Source organism: Podarcis muralis, chromosome 2 (assembly GCF_964188315.1).
Source record: "Podarcis muralis chromosome 2, rPodMur119.hap1.1, whole genome shotgun sequence".
Taxonomy (NCBI): Eukaryota; Metazoa; Chordata; class Lepidosauria; order Squamata; family Lacertidae; genus Podarcis; species Podarcis muralis.
This window is the reverse complement of record NC_135656.1, coordinates 79796777-79823929: the sequence shown is the minus strand read 5'-3', so window position 1 is coordinate 79823929 and position 27153 is coordinate 79796777. Positions and strand designations below refer to the sequence as shown.

The window sequence follows — 27153 nt, the reverse complement described above, 5'->3', positions numbered from 1 at the left end:
ACCTCAGGTTAAGAACAGTTTCAGGTTAAGAACGGACCTCCAGCATGAATTAAGTTCTTAACCTGAGGTACCACTGTACTGCGTTCAGGCAACACTCTAAGCCAGACCTTGGCTTTGCAGAGTTTAGGAGCAAAGTGGATGCAAGCTTTTCCCTGGGAAAAGTTACAGTTTGACAGGTCCTTGTGCAGCACTAGTGACCTCTGCATTCCCTGGGCTCACTGCTGGCATTTTACTCCCTGGAGCCTGCAGCAGACGGGAGAATAAGACAAGTGAACAAAGCATCGAACATTGACAATTGGTAAGGCTGCTGCAGGACAAAACTCAGGTCTGTAGCTAGCAATTCTGTAAACATTCCTCAAGCATGGGAGGTACCAAACTGTATACGTCTCTCCGTTGCAATGAAATGCTGAGATTTCTTCCTGCCTTAGATTTCTTTCCTCATCATTTTTATAGGCTGTTTTCTTTTTCTCTGATAAAAAATACCAGTGCCTTTAAAACATTATGTCAGTCAAGTTTCATTGAAATACCTCTAGTCTACCTTGCATATCTGTTTCCACGGTGGAGTCCAAGATAAGACTGAATTCATTTCAGCATCTAGCGATTTCAGAGTCTGTGGTCTTCTATGGTTACAGCTTCATGAGGGAATAAAGCTAGGGCCGGATTAAAAGATTACAGGCTGGATATTTTCAAAAACTCATTTTGTTAATGGTGATAGAGCAGTTGTCAAAGAAAGAAAAATGAAATAGTTGATCTACAATGATTTTTAACAACAACACATTTTTATTTAGCTGTTGGCACATACAATAGACAAAAACAGTACAATGGGAGTCCTATTTACGATTTGAGATTCTGCATTCTGTGCGTTCCTAAATAATAAGAGACTGATTAGAAATCTTCCAAGTGTTAGGCATGCCATTGTTTGCAAATTGTCTTGTGTGTTGTGATGTATTCAGATAAAGTCAGTGACAAAACTTGATTTTAATGGCAGTAATTGATACCCTCAGAGCTATTTCTGAAGGAACTGTGAAAGGTCCAGGAGCACACTTGATGGGACTAGGGTGTGTTTAGTCGAAACATCCAAATTCTATACTTTGGAAGGTAGAGTTCCTTGGAAGTTTGCAATGGAAAGATCAGTAATGGTGGACAGACCAAGTGCTCACATCACTTTTTCAGAATTCTGTATGTGTCCACTGGCCTGAAAAGGCTAGTTACCCCTACCATACATTTATCGTTATGCTTGAAGGTTAAGGTTAACACATTTTAATTGCATGTAAGGATTTTGAGCAGACGGAACTTATAGAAAGGTAGCGTAGTGGGGAGGGGGACTTGCCCTTTACATAATGCTGCCTTGCATTTGCTGTTGATTGAAGAAAATAAAAAGGAGCCTTGCCTGAAATCCCAGAGAAGCTTACATTGCATAATTATGTGTGCTGCATAAAATACAAGATTTGTATGGGTCAGCACAAAGCAGATAATAACAGTTGTTTGGAGGCATAATTTAAGGAGCTGCAGTTGTAGGCAGAATTCCAGTTTACTGAAATACATTTTTAAAAAAGAGAGAGGCTTAACTGATGTAAACTCTCTTTGCTGCTAATATGCTCTTGTATGTTGTTGCATATGTGACTTGTAGCAAAAGACATTGGAGAGAGCCAAGGGAGGGAAGCCACCCGGAGCTCGCCTTGCTTTCCTGTTCATTCACAGCACTTAGGCTACATACACACCACATATTTAAAGCACATTCCTCTCTGCTCCCCCCCCCCCCAAGAATGGCAGTGTAGCCATCACCCTTAACAGTTCCCAGGATTCTTTGAAAGAGGGAATGTGCATTAAATGTGTTTTAACTTTGTGGTATGTATGTAGCCTTAGACACAAGTTCTACCTCATTCATTTGGGACATTCTCACAGGTAAACCTTGAAACTAAAGAACTCCAGACTCTCAAGAGTACCTTGGCCTTGATTTGTTAAGCAGCACAGCAACTGGCGTCAAAAGAAGTTTGTGATATGGCAGGATTTTCATTTTTAAAACCTCACTTGGTGCCCAATGCAGGGAAATTACATGAATTTGATGTCTAATTTTCTTGACATATACTGTGAGGAGTTCATATGGAAGGACAATCGTGTCTGTCATGTGACGCCTCTTTCAAAGACATTTCAATCATCATGTTAGGAAGTTTACGACGGGGAGAATCAGGTGTTCTTGGTTTTCTGAAATGGTACTGTACACTTTGACATACAGAAGGAAAAAAGGCTGTTCCCTGCCTCCAGAAGTGTACAGTCTAGGGGTGGGTCTACACATAGGGGTGGGGGGAACGCTAAAAATAAATAATAAATTGTTATAAGAAAAAAACACTATGTAAAAACACATAGAAAAGTTTTGTGCTCTACAGTGTCTGTTTATAACGCATTCAAAACACTGGTGTGTTTTTTTACTAATGTAGCTGAGTCCTAGGTTTCAAAGTGGGCGAGGGGTGAGGGGACAGCATAGGAAGGAGATGGCTAATTTGCGAGCCACTGCTAATTTCACCCCTGGGGACAGAATATAGTTGTGGGAAATGTTGTCCTATGTGAAACAACCCTAATCATTGAAATGCTGTGTTGTCACCATCTCTATATTTGTCTTCGGTTTCTCCTTATCCCCATCCATGTATTCTCAGTACATCTTTCAAAACGTATCTCTTGACTTGACTCCCGCCCTCTTCAATCTTCCTTTCTCACCGCATCTTGAAACAAAAGAAGACTATATAACATCTCAACTGGAAAAGAATTTTAGTAAACAGTATAATGAAAGCACATGGATTTTATTGAGGTGCATTGAGACAATGCGGGAAAAGATGCTTTGCTTGCCATTTGAACCATTAATTTTATGGGGTGAATGGTAACAGTCTGCTGGAAATCCAGTTGATACTTATGGAATTGCAAAAGTTGTGCAATGCCAGTAGAAAGCTTTTCTTTTTTTCATTTTAATGGGAATGACTCAGGCTCTCAAAAAGCCTTTGCTTATTACAATAATCATGGGAGGTTTTTATGAATATTTTTTGGGGAATATCACATTATTTAAAAAGAGAGGACAGAATCTGAATGCAATGAAAGGTTTAAAGCTGAACAGCAAAATCATCCTCTTTTAAGGCCATCCCGCTGTTTTTATAGCAGAATCTCTGGATTTTGAAGCACTGATTAGCAAACAAATCCCATGCTCGGCTATGCAGCAATAAAAATACAGCAATTGAAATTGTTCTGAGGTCAGGTTAGACTGCACAGTTTCCCTTTTAGTGGCTAGGATTTGAAGGGAGATATAAAAATTGAGCATTCCAACTTTTTAAAAATGCATTTTTTACTGAGGCCTCTTCAGTTGTGATATTGCCCAATCTCCTAAGCATTTATAGGAGATCAGAAGCTTCCCAACTCTGTTCTGTTATTTCTCCGCTGAGCTTGTCTGCGTCTTCCCTCTCCCTCTCTGTCTCCCTCTGTATCTTTTCATTTTTAAAGGTAACAAGACTTATATGCAGCTTTGTTTTCTAACCATTAGCTCAGCCCAGGCACCCCCAAACTCGGCCCTCCAGATGTTTTGGGACTACAGCTCCCATCATCTATAGCTAACAGGACCAGTGGTCAGGGGTGATGGGAATTGTAGTCCCAAAACATCTGGAGGGCCTGGTTTGGGGATGCCTGGCTCAGCCCCCTGCAAACTCACTTCTGATCATGGTTGTAAAACTGCAACTGTGATGCTGACCATGGTTGGCTCTGAAAAGAAAAGGAAGAGGTGAGTTCACAAGTAGAGTTCAGGAACGTGAAGGAACACATGAGACCACAAGCAGGATGGGAGAGTAGCTTGCAGTGCACTGGGAGGGCTGCTATGTTGAAATTTAAGCCACTTGGAAATGCCTCGCTACACACACAGACTCAGACACTGTCTTGGTGGTCTGCCACTGATGAGACCTTGTGGCTTGTTGGTTTTATCTGAGATCTTGTACTGCGCAACGTGTAAAGATTGCATTGTATGTGAAATACACCCTATGAATGCTCAGTATTTGTATTATTATTATTATTATTATTATTATTATTATTATTATTATTATTGTATTCATGAATGTCAGCTGCTCTTAATGGTTCCTGAGAGCATTCATGGCGCTCCCAGCATGTTCCTGAAGCTTGACAGTGCACACAAAGTCATGTCCTAGTGTGAAACATTTGGTAGCTGATGTGAATTATATGGCACTTCCATCCAGTTGGTCTTTGTGATACCAGGGGCCTGTTTTTAAATGTGTTGCTTCTGTTTTGTAGATCCGACTTACTGTGATCGTTTACGGCAAGACATGGCATTCCTAACGAGCAACGGCAGGCTGAGCGAGCAGCTGGTTGACAAAATTATCCTTCAGCTGAACAGAGTTTACCCTCAAATTCTTACCAATAAAGAAGCAGAAAAGGTAATTGAAGGAATCCGACCTGCAGTGTTTCTTTGCTATTGCTGTAGCTCATTTGACCTGAGATTAGGATTGCTGGTTTTTTAAATGCAAAACTTCTGGTACCTCATTGAGACTAGGGGTGGTGGCACCCAGGAGAGCCAAAGGCAGCTCTGGGGACAGACAATGGGAACCGGAGAAAAAACTATTTGTTCAGCTAAGGTATACAGCAATTGAGCTTCCTTAAATTCCTCTCCACACATGATATCAGTCCTTCCCCGCTCTTCAACGTTCCTCTTAACACAAACCACACCAAAACTGTGGACCTGATAAATTCAAACAGATAAGAAAATGAGCCAAGTTTAGACTCTACATGTGAAGTGTACGTTTGAATAATCACACAGAAAACACTTCCCAGATGACTGTACTATACATTTAAAGCAGTATTGTACAGCCACAATTTCCCTCAAAGAATCTTGGGAACTGTAGTTTGTTGCTGAGACTTGTTAGATGACCACTGTTCCCTTCACAGAACTACAACTGCAAGCACATTTGCGAAGCTAAACAGAGTCCAGTATGGTTTCAAACTGGATGGGGGATCACGTTTTGATATTCCTGCATTGCAGGGGGTTGGACTAGATGACCCTTGGAATCCCTTCCGACTCTATGATTCTATGAACTCTCAGAGTGATTTAATACTCAGTCTCTCTTGCCAGGGAAGTTGGGGAATGGCAGCTCTTCTTAATCAGTAAAGCCATTGCAGAGAATTCTTTATCATCTGTAGAAACCAATCAAAGGGGAGTCCAGTTAAATCTAAGCAGGCTTACTCCCAAGTAAGTGTGTATAGGATTATACCCTTTTATAGCATAGGAACACCAACCCTGATGGCCAATGAGTGAACCTATGCAGATAATTGCATAGCACTCGCTCTCATGTGCATGTGCATGTGCGCGCGCGCACACACACACACACACACACACACACACAAACGTATACCTGAGCAGAGAAAAACTCACATCTGTTTAATTCTGGTTGTTTAAAACCAGTTCCAACAGCAAGGTCTTACAATACCACTTAGACACTTAAGTGATTAAGTGGTATAAAAATAGCTGCAATAATTTAGGTTTTTTAAAATAGAGAATCCTTCTGAGATCAGCTCCTTGGCAAAATGCAGTGGCAAATGAGGAGAGAGGAATGAGCAAACTGCTTTCTCCCCTGGTTCTTCTCAGAGTTTATTAGAAAAAGCTGGTTCCAACCGCCTCCCATTTGGCAAATAGCTTGGCTAATTCGAAGCATATCTGCGCTAAACTGGATCCCATCAGTTGCAATAAGGTCCAATTGCTGCACCAGCTACCTTCTAGCCTCCTTTCTTCTACTTTTCTTATGGGGGTGGTGGCAGCAGCAGCAGCAGCAGCTGTGGCTCCAGCTCTGTTGGTGAGGCGATCTCCCTCTCCTCCCTGCTCGCTGGCACTTGCACTGCTAAGCCAAGTTCCAGAAGAACTTGGAAATATTATTTCTCCAGTGCTCCAGAAAAAAATCATTGCATTCCTGGCACTTCACAGGCTGTTGTGGTTCCTTCCTCCCATGAGTGGAACTGGAACAGAGGGTTGGGTGGGGGTTAAGGAGAGAAATGTGAGTTCTTCTTTGGTTTGAATTAAAATCTGAATGAGGGAAGATCTCAAGAGGGCTCTGTGTTGTAATGCTTGTCTCTTGTTTGAGGAGAGAGTTAACAAGTAGCTGCAATCTGCAGTCCAAGGAGTGATGAAGCCCAGTGACATCCGTAAATAGGTAGGGAATTTTATGCAGAAGGTGGAAAATGGCACCCACTTCATAGAACCCTATTATAATACCTTAAGCTAAAGTTGTTTTGTCAAGACAAACCATAAACGTTTATGTCTCAAAATGCTGTGATCGTACACCCACAGCGTTTGAACTCTTCTTCTGAAATTACAGTAAACATTTCCATGTGTTCATTCATATTCATGAGGCAGTGTAGTCCTCTTATTTGCAATCCAAACATCCCGTTAGGAACAGAATTTTGTCTGTCTCACCAGATTCAATTATCTCTTCTTGCATTCACAGACAAGTACGCATTTTCACACTAATGAAATAACTATTGGATTCCTAAGAAAAAGTGTGCCGCTGTAAAGACAGATAAATCTTTTTCTCACTTCCAGATGTGAATGCTTATGACTGACGACGCTGTGAGCTTAGATTCTTATTTCTGAGCAGGTCCAATTTGTGGCTGGTTAGGCCGATCTCTGTGTATCTGGGAATTTCTGTTAAAGAGGCAGGAAGGTGTAGCATGTGGCATTGATCAAGATCACCAAAAAGTTCTTGTACGCAAACTGGAATTAAGGGAATGGCTGAACTGTGCCATAGATCAGTATACATCAAGTCCATGGAACATCCTTATGTGGACTCTGTGCTCGGTCGCAGAATACTTCTGAATACCAATCTTGGCACTATCTGACTGGCCATTGTGGAAATGAGATGCGGCCCTTGATTTAATCCAGTAGGGCTCTTCATAGGCAGCTGTTGACTTGCTGGGAACTGGAGTTGGTAAGAACATAAAAAAAGAACATAAGAGCCCTGCTGGATCAGGCCAGTGACCCACCTTGTCCAGTGTCCTGTTTTCACAGTGGTCAACAAGCAAGACATGAGCACAGCAACGTTCTCCCCTCCTGCGTTTTCCAGCAACTGGTATTCAGAAGCATTACTGCATCCAGCAGGTAAGGCATAGCCCTCAGGCTTAGTAGCCATGGGTAGTCTTACCCTTCATGAATTTGTCTGATGTCAAGTGTCAGAGGATCCAACCCCCACGGTAGGTTGCCTCTAACGGATAAGACAAGGAAGTTCTTGCCAATTGCTTTTTATTCAATGTTCACAGACAGAGGCTTAGAAAGGCAGCCTCTTGGAATAATGGCGTAAATCTCCCCTCCCCTTCTCTCCCACTTCCTTATGCGCCATCCCTTCTACGGTTGGCACTGAGGGCCCTTTGCTTCTGGGCCCTTTGCTCTCCTATTTTTAAGGCTCGCCAATTCTTGGAGATGGTGGGTCTGGAATGCTTTCTAGTGATAACGTGTCAGCCAGCTGCTCTGGCTCTGCCGCCTCCTCCTCTCCCATTATTTCCCAACTTTCCCCCTCATCTTCCTCTGAGCTGTGATCTCCCTCAAACCCCTGTTGTAATTCTGAACTGTCTTCTTCTCCGGAAGGGTCAGGCTGGGGAGGCGGTCTTCACCATTCCTTCTCTGTCCATTTGACCTCTGGTCCTTATACAACGCTTATTTGTATATTATTTATATGCACAAGCCATATACAAGAAAGACCGATAAGATTAAAAGAATATCTAAAATATTTATATGTGATTTAGTGCTGAACGTATAGCCTTTTAGATCTTCTGCAAATAGTAGAAAGACGGACACCGCTGCTTGTTTGTCCTACTGGGTACAATGGAGAAAGTCTGTTATTTATTCTCCTTTGGAATAGCTCACTCTCGTGACGTAGAAGCACCATAAACATTCGTGATAGAATCTTACGCTCTGCTATAAAGAACGTTTAAACAAAAATATAAAGCTACATTTGTATTCTTTCACGTACCATCGAAGGGAGGCAGAGGTTGCTTTAACATTGGTGTTCGTTTGTTTTTTACATCCTTGCTAATAAATGCGTTCCCACCCTCCCTGCAGTTCCGAAATCCCAAAGCTTCTCTTCATAGTCGGCTGTCAAACCTTCTAGCCCACTTGCAGAAGGAAGGCGACAAACCCTGTCAAGAATTTTACCGTGCTTTGCAGATCAATGCTGAACAGCTGTATAACAACTTGCCAAGCAGAAGAATTCTAAGTAAGTCGGAGTGCTAGCAGATTTCTTTGGGTGCCCTGTTACAATGCTGCCTCTTCAGGGACTAAATGGAACTTTCTGTGTGCTGTTGCTTTGATATACCTAAAAACTGACCAAATTATATGTGGCAGACAAATGCTTATTTATAGCTGCTGCAGCTGTACTTGCACACCAATCTGGCAATTTTGAATCTTTGTTTTATATATGAATAATAAATCTGGCAGCTTTGCAACTTTTTCAAACATTTTGTGTTCCCTTTATGAGCTGCAAAGACTGGATTCCGGACTAAAGTGGTGTTGTTGCCCAGGAAAAGCGATCCAGTGTTTGGCTTGGAGTGTTTTTATTCTATCCAGGGTTTTTCTCCCACTTTTGCACAGGATCAATGTGAGATTATTTTGAGTCCAGGTTGTTTTTCTATGTAGTCAGCTCAAAACTGCAGTGGCCAACTTTTCTTCCACAAGGGATATCTCCAAGGTCCAGGATTTTGTTTTCTGTTAATATTTATTTTAAAGGCAAATGTAGCTACATAAATAATCAGCCAGTCATATAATCAACTGAGGTTGACATCATTTCCCAATAACTTTCAGGGGGATTTCTGTTTTTACCCAGCTTGATAGCCAGTTGCAATCAGTTCTTCAACTTTGAGAGTCATTAGTAATAGCCAGTTACATTTAAATACATAGTCCTGCATCACCCTTGTTTCTAAACTGACAGAAAGTTAAGCAAGAAAAGTGCTCTGTTCAACTCTGGACAAATAAGATAAGTGGTTACAGGCCAACTAGAGACATACTTACCTCAGCTATATCTAGACTGGTCTGGAATCTATTTAGTCCTTTTTGGCCTAGACAGTTCTGCTATTTTCAGAGTGTTTTGCGGTTGTGTATGTGTGTTGTTAATGCTAGGCATACTGCATTGCTGAAACTGCCCTGTGATTCTTGGGGGGGGGGGCATCTGGAAACATGCAAAACTGTTTTGTGGGGACATCAACTCCTCAAACAAAACCACAGTGAGGAAAAAAAGGTGCAGAAAATGACCAAGAGGCTGGAGCAACTCCCCTAGGAGGAAAGATAACAGATTTAGTTAAGTTTAGAGAAAAGGTGAGTGGGCGAGGGGCGGGGGGAGCCACATATAATCGAGGTCTATAAGATTACGCACAGTGTGAAGAAAGTGGATAGAGAGGTGTTTTTCTCTCTCTTTTCTAATCCTAGAACTGGGGGCATCCAGTGCTGAAAGATTCAAGACAATACGAAGGAAGTTGCAGCACGTAGTTAAAACTATGAAACTTACTCTTACAAGATGTAGTGACAGCCACTAATTTGAATGGCTCTCGGACAGCGCTGGCCCCCGGCCTCTTAAGCAAGATGGGCGCGCAACCCCAGAGTTGGACACGACTGGCCCGTACGGGCAGGGGTACCTTTACCTTTTAAAGGAAGATTAGGCAAAGTCATGGAGGATAAGGTTGCCTATCTTATACCCCCAGTGTTAGAAGCAGTCTATCTCTGAATGCCAGTTACTGGAAATCATTACAATTACGATTACGATATCTTTATTGTCATTGTCCCTTGCGGAACAATGAAATTGAAAAACTACATAAAACTACCACATGAGTGAGAAGTGTGTTGTTGTGCTCAGAACCTGCTTGCAAGCTTCCCAGAAGAACCTGGTGGGCCACTGTGAGAACAGCAGGCCGGACTAGACAGGCTTTTGGTGTGACCCGACAGGGTTCTGTTGTTCTTAACTGTCTGCCTACAACCTCTGTGTCTCTGCCTCTCTGTGTCTCTGTCTCATGCTGGGATCCTAGCATGCAGGGGTGGAAAGGCTTCAACCCTTTGCTTCCCCTTGTGGCCCTGATCAAGTTAGAGGCTCCCTTCCCTGCAGCTGCATTTTAAAAAGTCCCCATTCTGTGGTACCTTTACTTCAAGGCAGATTACTGTGGAGGGCAAAGAGCTAAAGCCCCTGTAGACCCCTGTGGCGGCGTTCCTATGTGTACTGGGGGCATGCTGACAATTTGTGAAAGAACACCCAACCTCCAAGGACACTGCTGTCATGCAGTGACCGGGAAGCACCCTCCCCTCCTTTTTAGGGTAGTTGGGGTTGCCAGCCTGCTGGAAAGCAAGGCCAAGGCCTACAACAGCCCTGTCCTCTTCCATGTGGGGCCCAGAGGCATTCTGGGAAAAGGAATAGGGCAGGCCCAAGTTAATCATAACAAAAAAATGGGGCAGAGGGCCTTCAGCAGGCATAAAAGAAAGGGGCAGGGGGTGTCATCATTATCATTATCATTATCATTATCATTATCATTATTTATTCAATTTATATACTGCCCTATACCTGGAGGTCTTGATTTACTGAGCCCCTACCCAGGTGTATTCTGTTAGCCCCAACCACCACAGTCAGTGACCAGGTAAGGTGGGAGGGATAGTCAGGCAGCATCTGGAGACCCACAGATTTTCTACACCTGCTCTAATGTCTTTAAAAAATAAATAAATTCACAAAATGGTGCAGGCAAAGTGAAGAAGCACTATCATGGTCTCATTTGGACTCAGCACTAAACCATGGGTTAGCATCAGAAGAATAAAGCTTTGCCTTGCGTGCTCCCCCTCCTTTCTCCTTCTCTCCATAGCTGTAAGGAGGAATTTGGAAATTTTCACTTCAGCCCGCTTTGTCATCCAAACTTTGGTGAAACGTAGTGATGGCTTTTTGAAGCAAACTAACTTCAAACCATAGTTTATAAAGCAGGCTTGTTTCATCTAACCATAGTTAAGATTCACCACAGTTTAGCATGTCCATAAATAGAACCATAAACTGGGTAATCCAAAATGGAAGTAGAAACTTCTAATCTTCTCAGGCTGCGCCATTGGAGTGGAGAGGAATATGCGATCCCAAGGTTTGTGGAGATTTGTTCTCACAATGCTAAGCCATGGTTTAGTGTTAGATCTGAATGAAGCCAGTATCTACCATCCAGTTGGTGCCCTTTCCTCTTGTGCAGCCACATACTACATTGTACCAACTCCCCTCTCCTGTGGTGATTAAGACAAAACATGAATCAAATAGACTTAGTTCCTGGAATACCTTTTTAGCTAAAATGGCATCAAGGTTAGTAGTACAGTGGTACCTTGGGTTAAGAACTTAATTCGTTCTGGAGGTCTGTTCTTAACCTGAAACAGTTCTTAACCTGAAGCACCACTTTAGCTAATGGGGCCTCCTCCTGCTGCTGCTGTGCCGCCGGAGCATGATTTCTGTTCTTATCCTGAAGTTCTTAACCCGAGGTAATATTTCTGGGTTAGCGGAGTCTGTAACCTGAAGCGTATGTAACCTGAAGCGTATGTAAACTGAGGTACTACTGTACCAGGTTGCTCTACCAGAAAGGCAGTGGGGTTGGATAGGAACCAATCCTTGCTATATTATGTCCCTGCGTACTGGGTTACATGGAAATAATTTTCTGTTGTACAGAAGAGCACATAACACTTGTATAGACAGCAAGAAAATAACAACATTCTGGGACTTTTCTTTCTTTCTCCTGCACTGAGACATGCTGAATATGTTCAGAGCTGGATTTAATAATCATATTTGTATTCTGTCCTTTCTCCAAGGAATTCAGATCAGCAACAACAACTGTAAGGCAGGCAAGATTGAGAGAAAGGGAGAGAGACAGAGAGGGAGAGAAACTTGCCCAAGGCTATCCAGTGAGCCCAGGGCCATTCTACACATTACGCGGCAGCAAACTCAGGTTTGTGATGTTAGGTGTAGGCGTTAACAGGGAGCTGCAGCCACTCTTGGCTGCCTTTTATATGCATATCTGCACAGTACCTTCATTTTCAAAACATACTTTGTGCCCTTCATTTTAAGTTTTAGGTTTATGCCTAAGAATTTAACAGAAGAGGCATCTCTGAACAGAAAGTTGAAGCTGGTCTTCCCCGTGCCAGACCAGCTCCTTAGCCATTGACACCAGACATGGAGAACAAAGGAAGTCATGCCAGAATTATGATGCCTTTCTTGTGGAGACTGGCCTTTCCCGTTTTTGCAACTCTGCTTACTTCAGCCCTCCAGAAGATGTTGTTGGACTTCAACTCCCATCATTCCCAAGCAGCATGGCCAATGGAAAGGGATGATGGGAGTTGTAGTCCAACAACATCTGGCCACCCCTCTGATAAAGCACTTTGTACTGTGATGGTGCTATAAGTCTGCAATCCTATCCACAATTACCTGGGAACAAGCCTCATTGAGCTGAGTGGAACTTACTTCCAAGTCAACCTGCATAGGATTGGGCAGTTAAGGTGAAGACCTGCACACATTTACTTGGGAGTAAGGGCTTATCCACACTTAATTTTTACCCTGCACATTCTAGGAACTGGTCCATGTTTTTAAAGCTCCATGTCAGAGCACTCTCCTCCCCCCCCCAGCAGAAAAACTCACCCTTTATAGCTGAAGCACAACAGATGACAATTCAGGTTTTGTTTAAAGCACCTGGAAAGTGTGGATGAAAGGGAAATGTGGATAAGCCCCAAGTCTCACAGACCTGAGTGAAACTTCCTTCTATGTGGACATGCATAGGATTGCACTGTGCATGAAATTGAACCGCAGTATCATGTGAAGAAATCAGTCATTGGCTTTGACACCAGTGGCGATAAAATACCTAGTTGTGTTCACTTAATATATTTCTTTGTGTCATGGGAAAGATTTATTCGGGAGCTGACAATGTATTTAGCACCAAGGGCCCATATTAGAAATATATCACGGACTGGATGGTGTCAGCTAATCTGAATCTTTGACTCAATACATTAGCAACCCAGTTTGCAAATTGAAGACCATGGTTGACAACTAATGGGCATATTTCTTCAGCGATAGCCTTTGTGCCAATTACACATTGCTGAACTAGCCAGAAGTTAACTGTCTTCAAAAGCCGGCATATTTTCCAGAACTCTGCTTTTCTGACTTTCAGAAACCATGTAGTACTGGAAACCTTTAGCCTTTGTGAGAACACAAACATCAATTGAGTCCATCTGTAGCTGAGGGGCAGCATGTTAAAGTAAGAAAGTGAAAAGATCAGTCACAACCGATACTTTTGGCTATATTTAAAGGTGAAGTAGCTTCATTCCAAACTTGAGTTCTAGGCCATTTTCCACTTGTGTCAAATAAACCTTTTGCATGATGCTTTCCAGCAGGCCATATGCTACACAGCAGCTGTGTGTAATGAAACCCCAGAAGACTTCATCCCAGTTGCAAAATGCCTTCAAGTTTGAAGGAGACAATTCACAACTGCAAAGTCCAGTGTTCCTCAAACTTGTATTAGAGGGGAAATGGCTGGTGGGAAGGGATCCAGAGTTCCTCAAACTTGGGTCTCCAGCTGTTGTTAGACTACAGCTCCCATCAGCCCTAGCTAGCAAGACCAGTGGTCAGGGATGATGGGAGTTGTAGTCCAACAACAGCTGGAGACCCAAGTTTGAGGAACACTGGATCCCTTCCCACCAGCCATTTCCCCTCTAATACTATTCCCACATGCACACTCATAACTGCATTTTACCCTTGCTAGTATTGTAGCGTTCCAGACTCGTGCTTACCTGGCCAACTTGGGTCTGGGAAAATGCATGGAAAAAGAAGTAGGAGGGAAGAGGAGTTTATGGGGAAAGTGACTGGTGTTTAAACAAATGTTTGAGAGATGCACAAATTGCACGTTCCAGCTACATTCAAACCAGTGCATTATCAAATGGTGCCAGGAAAATGCTTAACAGTTTGAGAGAAAATGAAAAACACAGGTTTGCTCAAGATTCTTCTAAACACAGGCATTTATCCCGCTATGCATCTTCTACACTTGATGTGCACATAAACTTTTGAGATGTATGCATTGCACATGAGCTGGGTGAAAGTGGAATGAAAAATCAGCGCTCGCGTTATTGCAGCTAAATTAATCTTTGTCGTGCCAAGCAACCTGCTTCACCAGATGTTCCTGATGTTGGCTGAAAAGTGTGCTTGAAAGCGTTTTTCAGAAATTGGCAGGGTGGGATCCACGTGGCAGGCTGGTGCGCAGCACACCAGTGCTTCTACTGAGAGCAACATGAAGGTTGATCTGCAGGTGCAACTAAGGATAAAAAGTCCTTGGAAAATACCACAAGCTGTCAACTGACTGTAAAGAGCACAAAGATTTGAATGACCTTGGAAGACAGCAATTGTTGGCTTAAACAATGGCATTGCCTGTAATTAAAACTTATTTAGCATGGAAAGAAAATAGATAGGTTTAATACTTGGCCTATCATGAAAGTTCTCTACCACCCCACTTTTAAATGTTGTTTGTTTGCCAGCTTTGTATATGAAACATACAAAGATGATAAGCTGGTTGTCTTTGGCCCTACGCTTGCAGACCAACCACAAATGTTTAAGCCAACGTCTTTTACCACTGCCTTTTGTTCATATGTCAATGGCCCTAATTATGCCAGTAGTATTCAGAGACCCCTGCGATTCATCACGGGTTACCCAATGAGAAGATCAATAGTAGCTGACATTATTGAGCTTTCCCGAGAATGCACAACCACAGGGGGTATATTGGTTGTGATCTAGATGCACTTTTAGCCTGCCCAGAATCTGATGTGAATGGAGTGTCTCCCTAGAATACTCCTCTGTCTTCAGTGTTCCTCTGCCGCATAGAGGGGTGCTATGTCAGCTGTGCAGGAGTCCCTTGGTAGACAAGCCTGTGTGCAATGGGCTCCCACGGGGTAGAATGGGTTGCTCAGTTTCAAGTGAGTTAGAGGGGGGCAGGACCCATGGGTGCCTTTTACAACCGCCCCCTTAGCTGCTCCTTCAAAAACAGCATTATTTGGCTAAAACTGGAGGGAATCAGGGAGAGCATGGGTTGCGGGTGTCATTAAGGTAAGATTACCAGATGTCCCCGTTTCCCAGGGACAGTCCCCGGATTTACAAATCAGTCCCCTGACAAAATCCATCTATTTAGTAGAAAGTAGAATAGTGTTCCCGGATTCATTGAAAAAAATCTGGTAACCTTACATTAAGGTCACCCCCACTCCTGTCATAATTTGAACACTAACGTCACATAAAGTTGGGATGGGGGAATTAGCAGCCATTTTATGTTGCGTTATTGTATTACCATATTTACTCGAATCTAATGCTCATCTTTGCTGGCCAAAATACGTTGCAAAAATTAAGGCGCACATTAGATCCAATGGCACATTGACATTCGCCAGCAAATACTTTGTTTTGTTTTGTTTCAAGGTTCTGAAAATTGAGGTGTGCATTAGATCTGATGGTGCATTAGGCTCGAGTAAATGTGGTACTTTGAAAACTGGTCCTTGCTTTCCTCCCACTGTGCATGACGTGCTTCAGACGTGTGTTGCGCTGAATATTACACTAACTCTTTGGTGTGTTGCTTTTGTTTCTAGAAACCTCAGATTCCACAGGGATAAACCCTGAGAAGGAGAAATATATTCTAAATGACAGGGGTAAATAATGCGTGTAAAGTATTGTTGGCTAAATCAATATTGGACAGTAAGGTTAACAAGGAAAATGTATATAAATATATGTTGCAATTGAATGTCATGATACTAATTCTAAGTGTGTTTGCTCTGGGCATGTGCTTTGGCTTTAATAAATGAAAGATACACATGTATAATCAAGATTTCCCCCCCCAGTAGTAATTTCTGGGTTGTTCAAACTGATGATGATGATTGTTATTAATTAAATTTGCTTGCTGTCCTTTATCCGAAGAACACAGGGCAGTTCACAACATAAAAATACAAAATACATAATAAAACAAAAACAAAGAAAAACCCATAACCCCTTCCCATTTTATGTAATATAAAATCCAAAGTTTTCTAGGGATGTGTTTAGGAAACAATCTAGACACCGCTCCAATTAATAGGCGTTGTGCAAGAGCTTGTTGACCCCATTTATCTCACTGGGGCATGCACAGGAAGACTGTGTCCCTGATCTCTAAAGTACTAAGTACAGTGCGGCACAGCCTTTTACATCACATTTGTTTTGGCATTTTTAAAACATTTGCATAGGCTTCAGTAAGTTTCTACCTTTAAGTGGCGACTCTGTATTAATGTTAACCCAAGCCCATGATTTTTCTTGGTACAGCTGCTGGGTTTGTTTTGTGGAGCTTCTGAGTTTGCAGATCTGTGCAGTGGATAAGCTTAAGGCAGCAGTGCAAATAATATTTAAGATGCCTGCTCCACTCAGCCGAGCTGTTCCGCCCTCTTAATGCTCTTGCTCCCTCCCTTTGGCCCTTATTGTGCACATTTAAAGCCAGAAGGCAGGGCGGGACACCAGGCATGCAGTTACGGTTAACGTTGCATCGTGGAAATACAGAGTGCAGTGATCACCTGCACGCTCTTGGCTCTTCTGTTCTAAAACCTCCTTTTTAAAAAAGTTAGATCTTGGGTACAATCAGCACTGTGCCCATGGACCCTGCCTTGACCTCTACACATTCAGAGAGGCTGTTTTCACAGAGCCTACATGTGCACACCCATATGTCTGAAGGCTCAGGTACGCATGACCCAGGACCCTGGGAAATGAAAGGTGCACGCACATAGTTTCTGTGCAAAGGGTGCCTTTGAGCATGTGGAGGGCAACACTAGGACTGCTCATTTGTACCCAAATAACATATTAGGGGTTCTTAGGCTAGGAAGAGAGAAGCCCTTTTTGTTCTACTGCTAGAGCAGGCGTTTAACTGCCTTATAGTAGTTGCACACAAAACTCACATGGTTAAGGGTAGAAGCGAGGCTAAGGGGGGGGGGGAGGGAGAAACAACTAAAGACAGAAACACAGGATGGTAGAGTTGGACGGGACCACAAGGATCATCTAGTCCATCCCCCTTCAATGCAGATATATTTTGCCCACTGTGGGGCTCGAACCCATTACTCTGAGATTAAGCATCTCGTGCTCTGTTTACTGAGTTATCCTCTGGTCATCATAGAGAAGCCCTGTGGTATTTCTGTAGGAATCATTTGGTTGCTTGAATAATGTTTTAATTATTATATTCACATAAGTAGCTAATGACAAGCCTGATTTAATTTTAAAGGCTAGAAGATATTAAAATTTCTGGGTTATCTCCATTGTTGCATGAGCAGGCAGAATTTCTCCTTCCTCTCCTATCACTGCATCTTACCAGTTGTTCTCCAGAGGTTCCTCACAATCCTTCAAAGCACTTTTGGGATGTGCACAGGAGAAGAGGAAGGGAAAATTCCAATTCTCAGGTGGAATTCTGCTCCGTTTATACAAGGACATTATTAAATGCGACCCTAAAATTTATTTTCTTGCCCTGCAAGTTTTTAATAAGGATTAATTTTTCAAAAAAGAAAAATAAGTGGGCTACAAGCAATAGAGGCCTTCACAATGGTAATAATAATTGTAATAAAAAATAATTGCTGCAGGAAATGGTGATTATATATTATAGTAGATGAAGCCCAAAGCAAACATAATTGTGGCAGTTACATTTGAATCACTGTAGTCACAGTAACAACAATGATAACTGATGAACCATTAATTTGAACACATAATTTTAATCCTCCTCTGTCGGTTTTTTATTCTCTAGGTCCTACATTCTTCCTTGCCTGCTTCAGCATCGCTGCAGGATTAGCCTTCTACATGTATTGCTGTAACTCAGGTAAATTACTCTTGCGGTTTTTTCTCTTTCTGAGAGGATAGGTTTAGTAGTTGTCTTGTTAGCCTGTTTATCTTGGCATAAAACATGTTTTGGAAGTGTTCTTGCATCAGGATCATGAAAGAACACACCAGAAAAGGCTGGTGTGTGGGGCCCCAGCTATAGGATTCATGGCTACACATTTTGGCAAGACTGACAAGTTCTTCATAAGCTGCCTGGAAGTCAGAAATAAAAACTAGGTGAGGAACATATGACTCTTGTCATATGCCTTGACACTACATGTGTCATTCACTGCAGTCTCCAGTGAGATGTAATGGGATCAGTTTCAGTTGATGTAGCCTGATGGTGTCTACAAGGTGCCTACAGCAACACAGCCAACAGATGACACTTACCCATCCTGGCTTGCTGACGGGGTATGACTGGGGGAGGGGGGCAGTCCAGGATGTGGTCAACACATCTTTCTGGCCCTGGACATTTTGAAAGAGGTGGTGATTTGACAATTTCTGAAAAAGCCTATCTAGGTCCCACTCTGGTTTGCCAGAACAAGTACCCCCCCCCCCCCACGTTTGTGGCACAACTGTTGCAAGTATTCTGGAATGAAACCAATTATCTTGATCCATTCCAGTTTGGGTTCAGATTTGGTGATGGGGAGTGAATCGGCCTTGCTTTCCCTGGTGAATGATCATTATTGAGAGAGGGGCCCTGTTCTTATTTAATCTTTCACTGGGTTATACATACATACATACATACATACATATATGCATGCATGCATGCATACATTTAATGGATTTCCTTTTACCTGAATCTCAAGGTGATTTACAAACATATTTAAAAACCGATTTGCATTGGCTCTGATCCTATCTCTCATGCTATTTTCAGGTAGTTACATTCAGTGATTGTCTTTCATGCCCCCAAAAGTTGTGCTGTTGTGCCATCTGGTCCCTAATGCTATGTAACACCTACATGAAAGCTATTTGGGGCAGGGTGTCACAGGTACGCTGATGACACTCAGCTCTACCCCTCTGTAACATCTGAATAAGTTGAGGCTGTGTAAGTCTTGGACCAGTGTCTGCAGTCAGTGAGGGAATGGATGAGGGTTAATAAACTGAAGCAGAAATGGTGCTAAGTAGTGGTTTAACCAAGTGGACATATGCTAAGGATCACTACATTGGTGATCAGTGCTAGATAGAATTGAGCTCCTCTAGTAGCTGAGTGAGTTCTTTCATGCAAAATTCCCGGTCCTGGTCCCCCCCCCCCCCAATTATTATTTTTCAGCAACCTAATCTGGGGAGGCGGGTGTGTGTGTTAGGTTTTGTCTATTGTTGGGTGGTTGGGAGAAGAAGAAGAAGAGTTTGGATTTGATATCCCGCTTTATCACTACCCGAAGGAGTCTCAAAGCAGCTAACATTCTCCTTTCCCTTCCTCCCCCACAACAAACACTCTGTGAGGTGAGTGGGGCTGAGAGACTTCAAAGAAGTGTGACTGGCCCAAGGTCACCCAGCAGCTGCATGTGGAGGAGCGGGTCGCAAACCTGGTTCCCCAGATTACGAGACTACTGCTCTTAACCACCACACCACACTGGCTCACAGAAACCCTTGTTGATCTACTGCAGATTACACAGAGATCAACCAGCAATTTCCAATCCACTTCTTTCTGCCTCTGCTCTACCGTGTGTGGCATTGTAAACAGAAGTGTTCATTTTTTGTTTAATCTTGTGATTCCTTAATCCTGTATTGCTAGTCTTGGGAAGCTTGAGAGCCAGTGTGGTGTAGTGGTTAACAGCAATGTACTCGTAATCTGGTGAACCGGGTTCGCTTCCCCGCTCCTCCACATGCAGCTGCTGGGTGACCTTGGGCTAGTCACACTTATCTGAAGTCTCTCAGCCTCACTCACCTCACAGAGTGTTTGTTGTGGGGGAGGAAGGGAAAGGAGAATGTTAGCTGCTTTGAGACTCCTGAAGGAAGTCTCAAAAGGCGGGATATCAAATCCAAACTCTTCTCTTCTTCTTCTTTCTGTATGAGTTTGGTAATATGGAAAACGAAGCGTTTTTGGGATCCAAACCTGATGAGGCAAGACCAGTGGGAAATATACTCCATAGTACAAAATCATCAGGCTGGTATAAAACATGCGGAAAACTTTTTTATTATCCCTACAATTTGGTTGTCAAAGCTGCAGAGTTGATTTATAGCTAATTGTAGACTTCAGCAGAAGCCTTGATTTGAAAGAATATTTTATTCATGACAAAAATAATCAGTCACTCAAAATTAGGTGAAGAGCTCTTCTTTTTACAAATCACAATTTCTTCTGTTACATAATTTGCAAGTCATAGAATAGGGCAATTCTCCCTGGCCAAAATTCCGGCAAGTTGTGTGTGTGTGTGTGTGTGTGTGTGTGTGTGTGTGTGTCAAATATCATTTGTGGAAACAAAACCCATTATGGCTACAAATCTGACTCACTTCAGCTTTTTTCCCTCATTCCCCTCCCCTCCCCCTGTTCATGTTTCATTCTAGATTCAAAAGTCCTAGGAGGAGCCAAGAAGATACTGGGCTTTTCTCCAATCATCATAGGAAGACATGTTAGGAATATTTGTATGTTGTACATGGAAGACACACAAAGAAACAAATAAGCATAAACTGGCTCACCAGTCTAGCGTGAAATTTTCCTGCCGGCGGAAGGGCTGCATTGTCAAAAGATATGCTGTTTTCTTATACCAAAGATATAACTAACCTGTGGCTTCAGCAGTGTATATTTGCTGCTTCCAGGGGCTTTCCAAGGCTCAGCTATATATGCCTTTTCCTTGTGGGAGTGGATGTTTTTATTTTTGTACAAGCTTAAGCTATTTATCACTTGAATTTTAAAAAATAATAATAATTTTTAATGCAAGCTTTTAAACATGTGCCCTAAGTCATTGCAAAGTCTTAAAAGTCCTCCCATGTTGTGTATTTGTATTCTATTCTGGTCTAGAGGAATACCAAAAAGTGATTCCCTTTCCAAGATGGGCAGGGAGCTTTTGCTCAGTGTTTGAACCCTAATACCTGCTGGCAGGGGGCAGGCAATCTTTATCCAGAGAGCTATGAAATCCACATAGAAGGCCTCTGCGTTTCCCTGCTTCACAGAGAACAAACAGAAGGATTCCCCTGAATATCAGTGTAAACTTTGTGTTACTGCTGGTTGAAGTTCCCTCAGAAGTTCCCTCAAGGCTGGTGCATCAGTTAATCCACTAGCAATGGTGGGAGATCCTCTGTGCAAATAGTAAACTCAGGCGGCTTCAGATAAGGGAACTTAAAAGAAAATTGCTAACTTTAGAGCAACATTTGAAACAAATTAACGCCAAACCTTTTTAAGATTATAGTGGTACCTTGGGTTACATATGTTTCAGGTTACAGACTCCGCTAACCCAGAAATAGTACCTCAGGTTAAGAACTTTGCTTCAGGATGAGAACAGAAATTGTGCTCTGGCGGCGCAGTGGCGGTGGGAGGCCCCATTAGCTAAAGTGGTGCTTTAAGAACAGTTTCAGGTTAAGAACGGACCTCCGGAACGAATTAAGTACTTAACCCGAGGTACCACTGTATAGAGGTTGTCGTCGTCTTCTTCTTCTTCTTCTTCTTCTTCTTCTTCTTCTTCTTCTTCTTCTTCTTCCTTTTAAATTGTAGACTGCATTTTCTTTCTGTATTTTGTATGCAAGAATTCAAAAAACAAACGCCTGTCTTTTTGTTTGCTAGTCTATCTGTGCAAGATTTACTGCCTACCCTAGGCCAGATTCCAGGTGCCCTGTTTAAGGTAGGAGGGGAGGGGGAAGAAATTTAGCAGGGTCAAAAATCCTGACCTGCGTATGTTCAAGGTTAATTTGAGGAGGGTGGATTGTGCATTTTAAGAGCTTTTGTTTTTGTACCTCATGATACCTATAACAGTGTTACTAGTAAGACAACATCAACAACAGCCACCACTACAACCCTAAACCAAAGCCACCCCCATGCTTTTTTGAAGCTGGGTGGGACCCAAATTAATTGGTGCCTCTGGAATGTGCACCTATTCTATAGCACCATTTCATTGTTTGTGAAAACTCATATAAAACCTGTGAGCTGGCCAGAAATAGAAAGATTGCTAAAGCATAACTTGTGGTCTGAAACGTGTGTGTGTGTGTACGTAAGTACATGCAAATATTCTCTCATCCTCCCTAAATGATTCCCTGCTAGGTTCTACCTTTTTTGTGTAGGTTTCTAAGGACTGTTTTCAATCGACTTCCAGAAGGGTAAGTAGTTACGTTAGTCTGTTGAAACAAAAGCAGTAAGAGGTATTGTGGCACGTTAACAGGTTTATTTATGGCTTAAGCTTTTTTGGGACTAGAGCCCACTTCATGATCGGATGAAATGGACTCTAGTCTATGATACCTTGTGCTATAATAAATACATTTTTTTCTTTAATGTGCCACAATCATAGAATTGTAGACACCTCGTTGTTTTTTCTTTTGTTAAGGGCCGGATTCTGACACAATGCTAAACTATGGTTTAGTGTCATGTGAACATGTTTAGGCATGCAGGTGCTCCCCCCCCCCCTAACGCTTTTCCTCTGATACGAACTGGCTAATCTTTATGGTTTAAGTATACAGACTAATCTCATAAGCAATAGTTTGAAGTTTGCCTGTTTCAATAAACCATCGTTATGAAAGAAAGTGGAAGCTTCTGGTTTCCTCATGGGGAGCTGATGAGTCTGAGACTCATTAATGTAATTATTGAGGCCATAAAATGTGGGAAGTTGGAGAATGACCATAGGAAGCTCTGGGGCTGTGGGATTAGGCTTTTCATGCTGTTCGCATTCATAGGTGCAAAAAAACTTTTTACTTACCAATTTTCACTATTGCACGGCAGACCTTAAAGTTAAAATGACATCATCAAGGTTATGATGGATGGATGGGTTTGTTTGTTTTTTAAAATTTAGCCTCACTTGTGTTGTTTTATTTCATTTGAGATATCTGCACTGTTGCGTAACTTGAACAGGCATTTGACTTTATGGCTATAGCTGCAGCCTCTTTTCAAGGTTTATCTTACAGATATATCAGATTTAAGGTGTCACCGCCACCTAAGGAGACTGAGCAAAAACAGCTGAGACCACACCCAGCAGCAGCAGCTTCATCTACATGCATTTCCTAGAATCACCACGAGAGGGAGAAGGAGCACCACAACCTGTATGTGAATTACTGTGCAATAAACTACACGCAGCTTTTTGCATACACAGCAAGAGAGGACAGTATAGAAACGCTAGATTGTTAATTCAGTCTTGCTCTTAGCTTGGCTAAGAGAAGCACCGTTGTGTCTGTGCTGGGGAATTCTAGTTAGACATGTTCCTTTCATCAGATTTATGTTCTAGGAAAGGCATAGGCAAACTCGGCCCTCCAGATGTTTTGGGACTACAACTCCCATCATCCCTGACCACTGGTCCTGTTAGCTAGGAATGATGGGAGTTGTAGTCCCAAAACATCAGGAGGGCCGAGTTTGCCTATGCCTGTTCTAGGATTTCCTGTGTGGATTGAAAAGAACACAGAGATTTCAGATATGCCAACAGAGAGGCACTTGGATTTAATGTTAGAAAATATAATTTAAAATGAAACATCAGTTCAATTACTGCTTAGGAGTTAGGCAATCTGTATGGAAGAGTTTTAAAAAATTATCTCCCTATACTCCCCATGTTATAAAGTAAGAATTAGACCTGTCAACTGAGCTGTGTTTCTGATTGCTACCTGGATTTTCCAATTAAATAAATGAGTTAGTTACAAAATAATGTCTTTTAAATTGAGGCGTCAGCCGCTTATATTCTACAGGGCAGTAGGAGTCAAGTGCTTAGCCGTTAGTCATTTTAAAGAGAATCGACAGTTTTGAGATAGGAATATCTAATTCCTAGTGTGGAAAGGATATTGTCCACTTAACTTTTTGGAAATAAAGATTTTGACCATCTGGAAACTAAAGAGCTTCTTGCAGTCACGGGGGAAACTGGGGTCTTGTGGAGGCTCCTGGGGCAGAATGGCGTTTTTCACTTAACTTCCCTGTTCTGTTTCTCATGTTGCTCCCAAGAGACCCAGAAGATTTGAGGGACAAAAGAGCTGCAGTTAAAAAGGAAGATAAGTGAAAACTGCACCCCCATTCAATTAATAGGATTAATCTGTGAGCAGACGGATGCTTACAGGACTCTTCCACCAGTGGAACCTTAGGAGTTAAGTCAGGGGATTTATTTAGAAAAAGGGTATTACTTACTTAGGTTTCAGAACATGCTGTAATGGTGTCTGCAGCAGGGCAGTGTGTACCTAAGAATTCTTAGAAATCTCGAGCAGCTTCAAAGTTTACTTTTAGTATTAAAGTTAAAGACAAATAAATCAGGTTTGAAAGTTAAGCTATGACTCCAGCGAGGATTGAAAGTAGTTTTAAAGTGTCACACTGGCTATGTGGCCAATATATCAACCGGCTCCAAAGTAAACAACTCACGCCATTATGCTAGAAGCATCTAGAAAGAGAAATTGCATTTTCTCTCTCTGAGCAATACCGAGAAGCGTTAAAGAGCAGGTAGAATTCTGGATTTCTCTCTCTCTCACACTCCTTGCAGGGACAGGGAATAAAGCATTTTGATGTTGTATATGTACATAGAAATGCCTGGGTCCTTTATGCATTGTGTCAGACAGAGGCTCACTTAACATGTCGTTTCTGTAGCCTACTTGCAAGTAAGATGCCAAAATGCATAGTTCAATCTTTGGGTGAAATGATACCTAGCAGAAAGGTCCATACTTTCTGGATTTCATTTCCTCAAGTCTTCCCCCCACCAGCCCCAATTATATATTCCTGTAACTCAGGATAACATTTGCAAGCTTGTCGTTGTTGGCATCTGTCTGTCTTGAGACAATGGAGTGCACCTTTGCGCATGAAGTCAAACCACTGCAATTGCAGCTTAGAAGTGACATCTCCTGGGTACAAGCCTGGGCAGTAGGTATGGAGCTCCTGGGTTGCCCAGACGACAAGATCGAGTCTCACTGATGTCAGTGACAACCTTAAAACGTACTGATTGTGTAGTTTTGTCATAACTACGGACTAATACTGATTTTGATGAAAGCTTTCTTAATTTATTCCATCCATTGCTAGGGAAGAAAAACCCCACCCTCTCCAGTTTTATGCAAATCTGGCTTGTTTTGGTGATGCCTTTTTTTTAAACGTTGAGCAAGTGGCCACCCTAGGAGGGCTTTCTTGCCTATAGCGTCAAGGTTTCTATTCTGCTCAGTTTGTGGTTTGTACTCCTGGAATATAGCTACCCTTTGCTTTCAAAGACAAAACTCTGTGGAATAGCTGCTCAGCAATGCTTGCCAGCTCTGTGTTCTTGGCACAATTTCCGTGTCTTGCATGTTGCTGCTGGAGGAGCACTTCCACTGAAGTGTTTATGTGTGCATTCAAGCAGGATGAAGGCAAGGTCCAAACCAACTCGTTTTGTTTATCGCATTGTCCCTGGTTAAATTTTAGATTACTGTCGTGATTTGACTGCTAGCAGTGCTCTGTTCAAAATGTGTGTTGTTATTAATGTATCTATCAAAGTGCCTCACAATGCTTTAGAGCTGGGCTATTGTTTTCCCAACTGACTTGCTTCCAAAGGAAAAGAACAACAACTTCTAACCAAAATCCTTTAGAGGACAGTAAAGAGCTTTATAAGATGAATTCACACAACCAAATTGGTGTGTCAAGGTGGCAGGTTTAAAAAATCTAAGGAAGCTTCACACCATCCCTTCACCATGCAGTATTTATTTACCTGCTTATTTCTCTGCTCATATTTGCCACATTGTTCTAAAGCTTCTCTTTAAGTGCATTGGTAGTGGGCGTGGTAAATGTTACTCAACTGAATGTTACTCATGTATAGACTCTTTATTGTTGGCCTAAGGCGTTTTCAGACCAGCCCTGGCTGAACTTCCCCAAAGGGCTGTTCAACTCACCTTCTCAGCACATATTGGTTGTATATGCTGACTTGGAGAAGCTCATATGAATAGATGGTTTGGCACGATGAACACGTAAAGGGAATAATGTTTAAATGGCAGGCATGCAGTTGGATTTGCACCAATTCAGGTTGAATAAGGGCACTACGCTGATGTAAACATATCAATAAATATGCTAGTGGTGAAGATAGTCATAACATAAAAACAGAATTCACAGCAAGTTCTCCAGTTGCTCTGCAAGGATGCCTTCACAGCAAAATGATAGGTGTGCATGCCAGCAGATCAAATGCTGGCACAGCCTTTATATTCAATCCTCTTATTTTCTCCAACTAGGCTATTCACTTTTTATTTATTATTAAAGTACCATGTGAACCTTCCTATACATATTATGTTTAATATAGAGATTGGGGAGTGTTCTTGGTGAAGGTGACCACGTATGATCTAGATGAGATTCTTGCATTGCAGCGGGTTGGGCTAGATGACCCTTGGGATCCCTTCTAACACTAAAATTCTATGATTGTGTGACATCACAGGCTGATCTGCTTGGAATTTGCAGAGCCTCTCCCCCATCCACCCCTGAGCTGGACCCTAAGGAGGACTGAGTATAAATTAACTGAATGCAGTGATGTAGTTTTCAGGGAAGCCTCACTGTTATGAGTATCTTCACTCTCAGATTCTGATTCTCTCAGGTATCTGCTGCAGCTCCTACAGTATTTGACTTGATTTTGGGGCTCCGATTCCATTTCTTAAAATGAATCCCAGGGTTATGTCTTTAAAAAAAAAACAACACCCAAGAAACCTTAGATATAAATATCACTTATACAGCTTTTTGGGTCTCTGTGTGCACGAATTTTCAAAAAAATAATAATCAAAGCATTTGACACTTTGGAATTTTTACTTATTTCTGATAATGACATTCTTAAGTGTATGGCCAGTATGAGCGAAAGAAAACAAAAACCAAGTTTGTGTAATGTGCACTATAAAATGCTTCTTTCTTTTTTAAAAAAAGTAATGTTGACTGAACATGGTTGTGTGGCTTTAAGAACATTTGTGTTAAAAGCAAAATAAAAGTGTCTCAATTCAATCTTGAAAATAATCTCTCTTTGGAATCTGCTTTTTAGTATGTTGTATTTATTAGCATTGCTGGATAGCAGGCTTTTTCATACAGGGCTGACTATTTATGTATTTATTTAAAGGTTACTAGGGCTTGGGTTTGGGGAGTCGGGTTTAAGCTGGAGATCTGACAGAATGGATGCAAGCCATAATTCTCCACTGTTGGAATGACGATAAAGCCCAGTCAGTTTGAAGGGAATAAAAGGGGGGGGGCAGGCAGAGGTGG

At 42.1% G+C, this 27153-nt stretch overlaps 1 protein-coding gene across 5 annotated transcripts in view; it reads left to right on the top strand.

Annotated features, from left to right (window-relative positions):
* Window positions 1–26910, top strand: part of CARD19 (caspase recruitment domain family member 19) — a 37631-nt gene extending 10721 nt beyond the window's left edge. For 2 of the 5 annotated variants that reach the window (XM_028719011.2, XM_028719012.2), the window contains exons 2-6: window positions 4282–4424; window positions 8090–8243; window positions 15629–15688; window positions 17785–17856; window positions 20364–26910. In XM_028719011.2, the coding sequence (XP_028574844.2) occupies window positions 4282–4424; window positions 8090–8243; window positions 15629–15688; window positions 17785–17856; window positions 20364–20479 (545 nt within the window). In that variant the 3' untranslated portion in view covers window positions 20480–26910. Of the gene's footprint in view, window positions 1–4281; window positions 4425–8089; window positions 8244–11830; window positions 11968–15628; window positions 15689–17784; window positions 17857–20363 lie in introns of all 5 variants that reach the window. The other 3 variants (XR_013391974.1, XM_028719014.2, XM_028719013.2) reach the window with 3 other exon arrangements.
* Window positions 26911–27153: the final 243 nt, after the last annotated feature.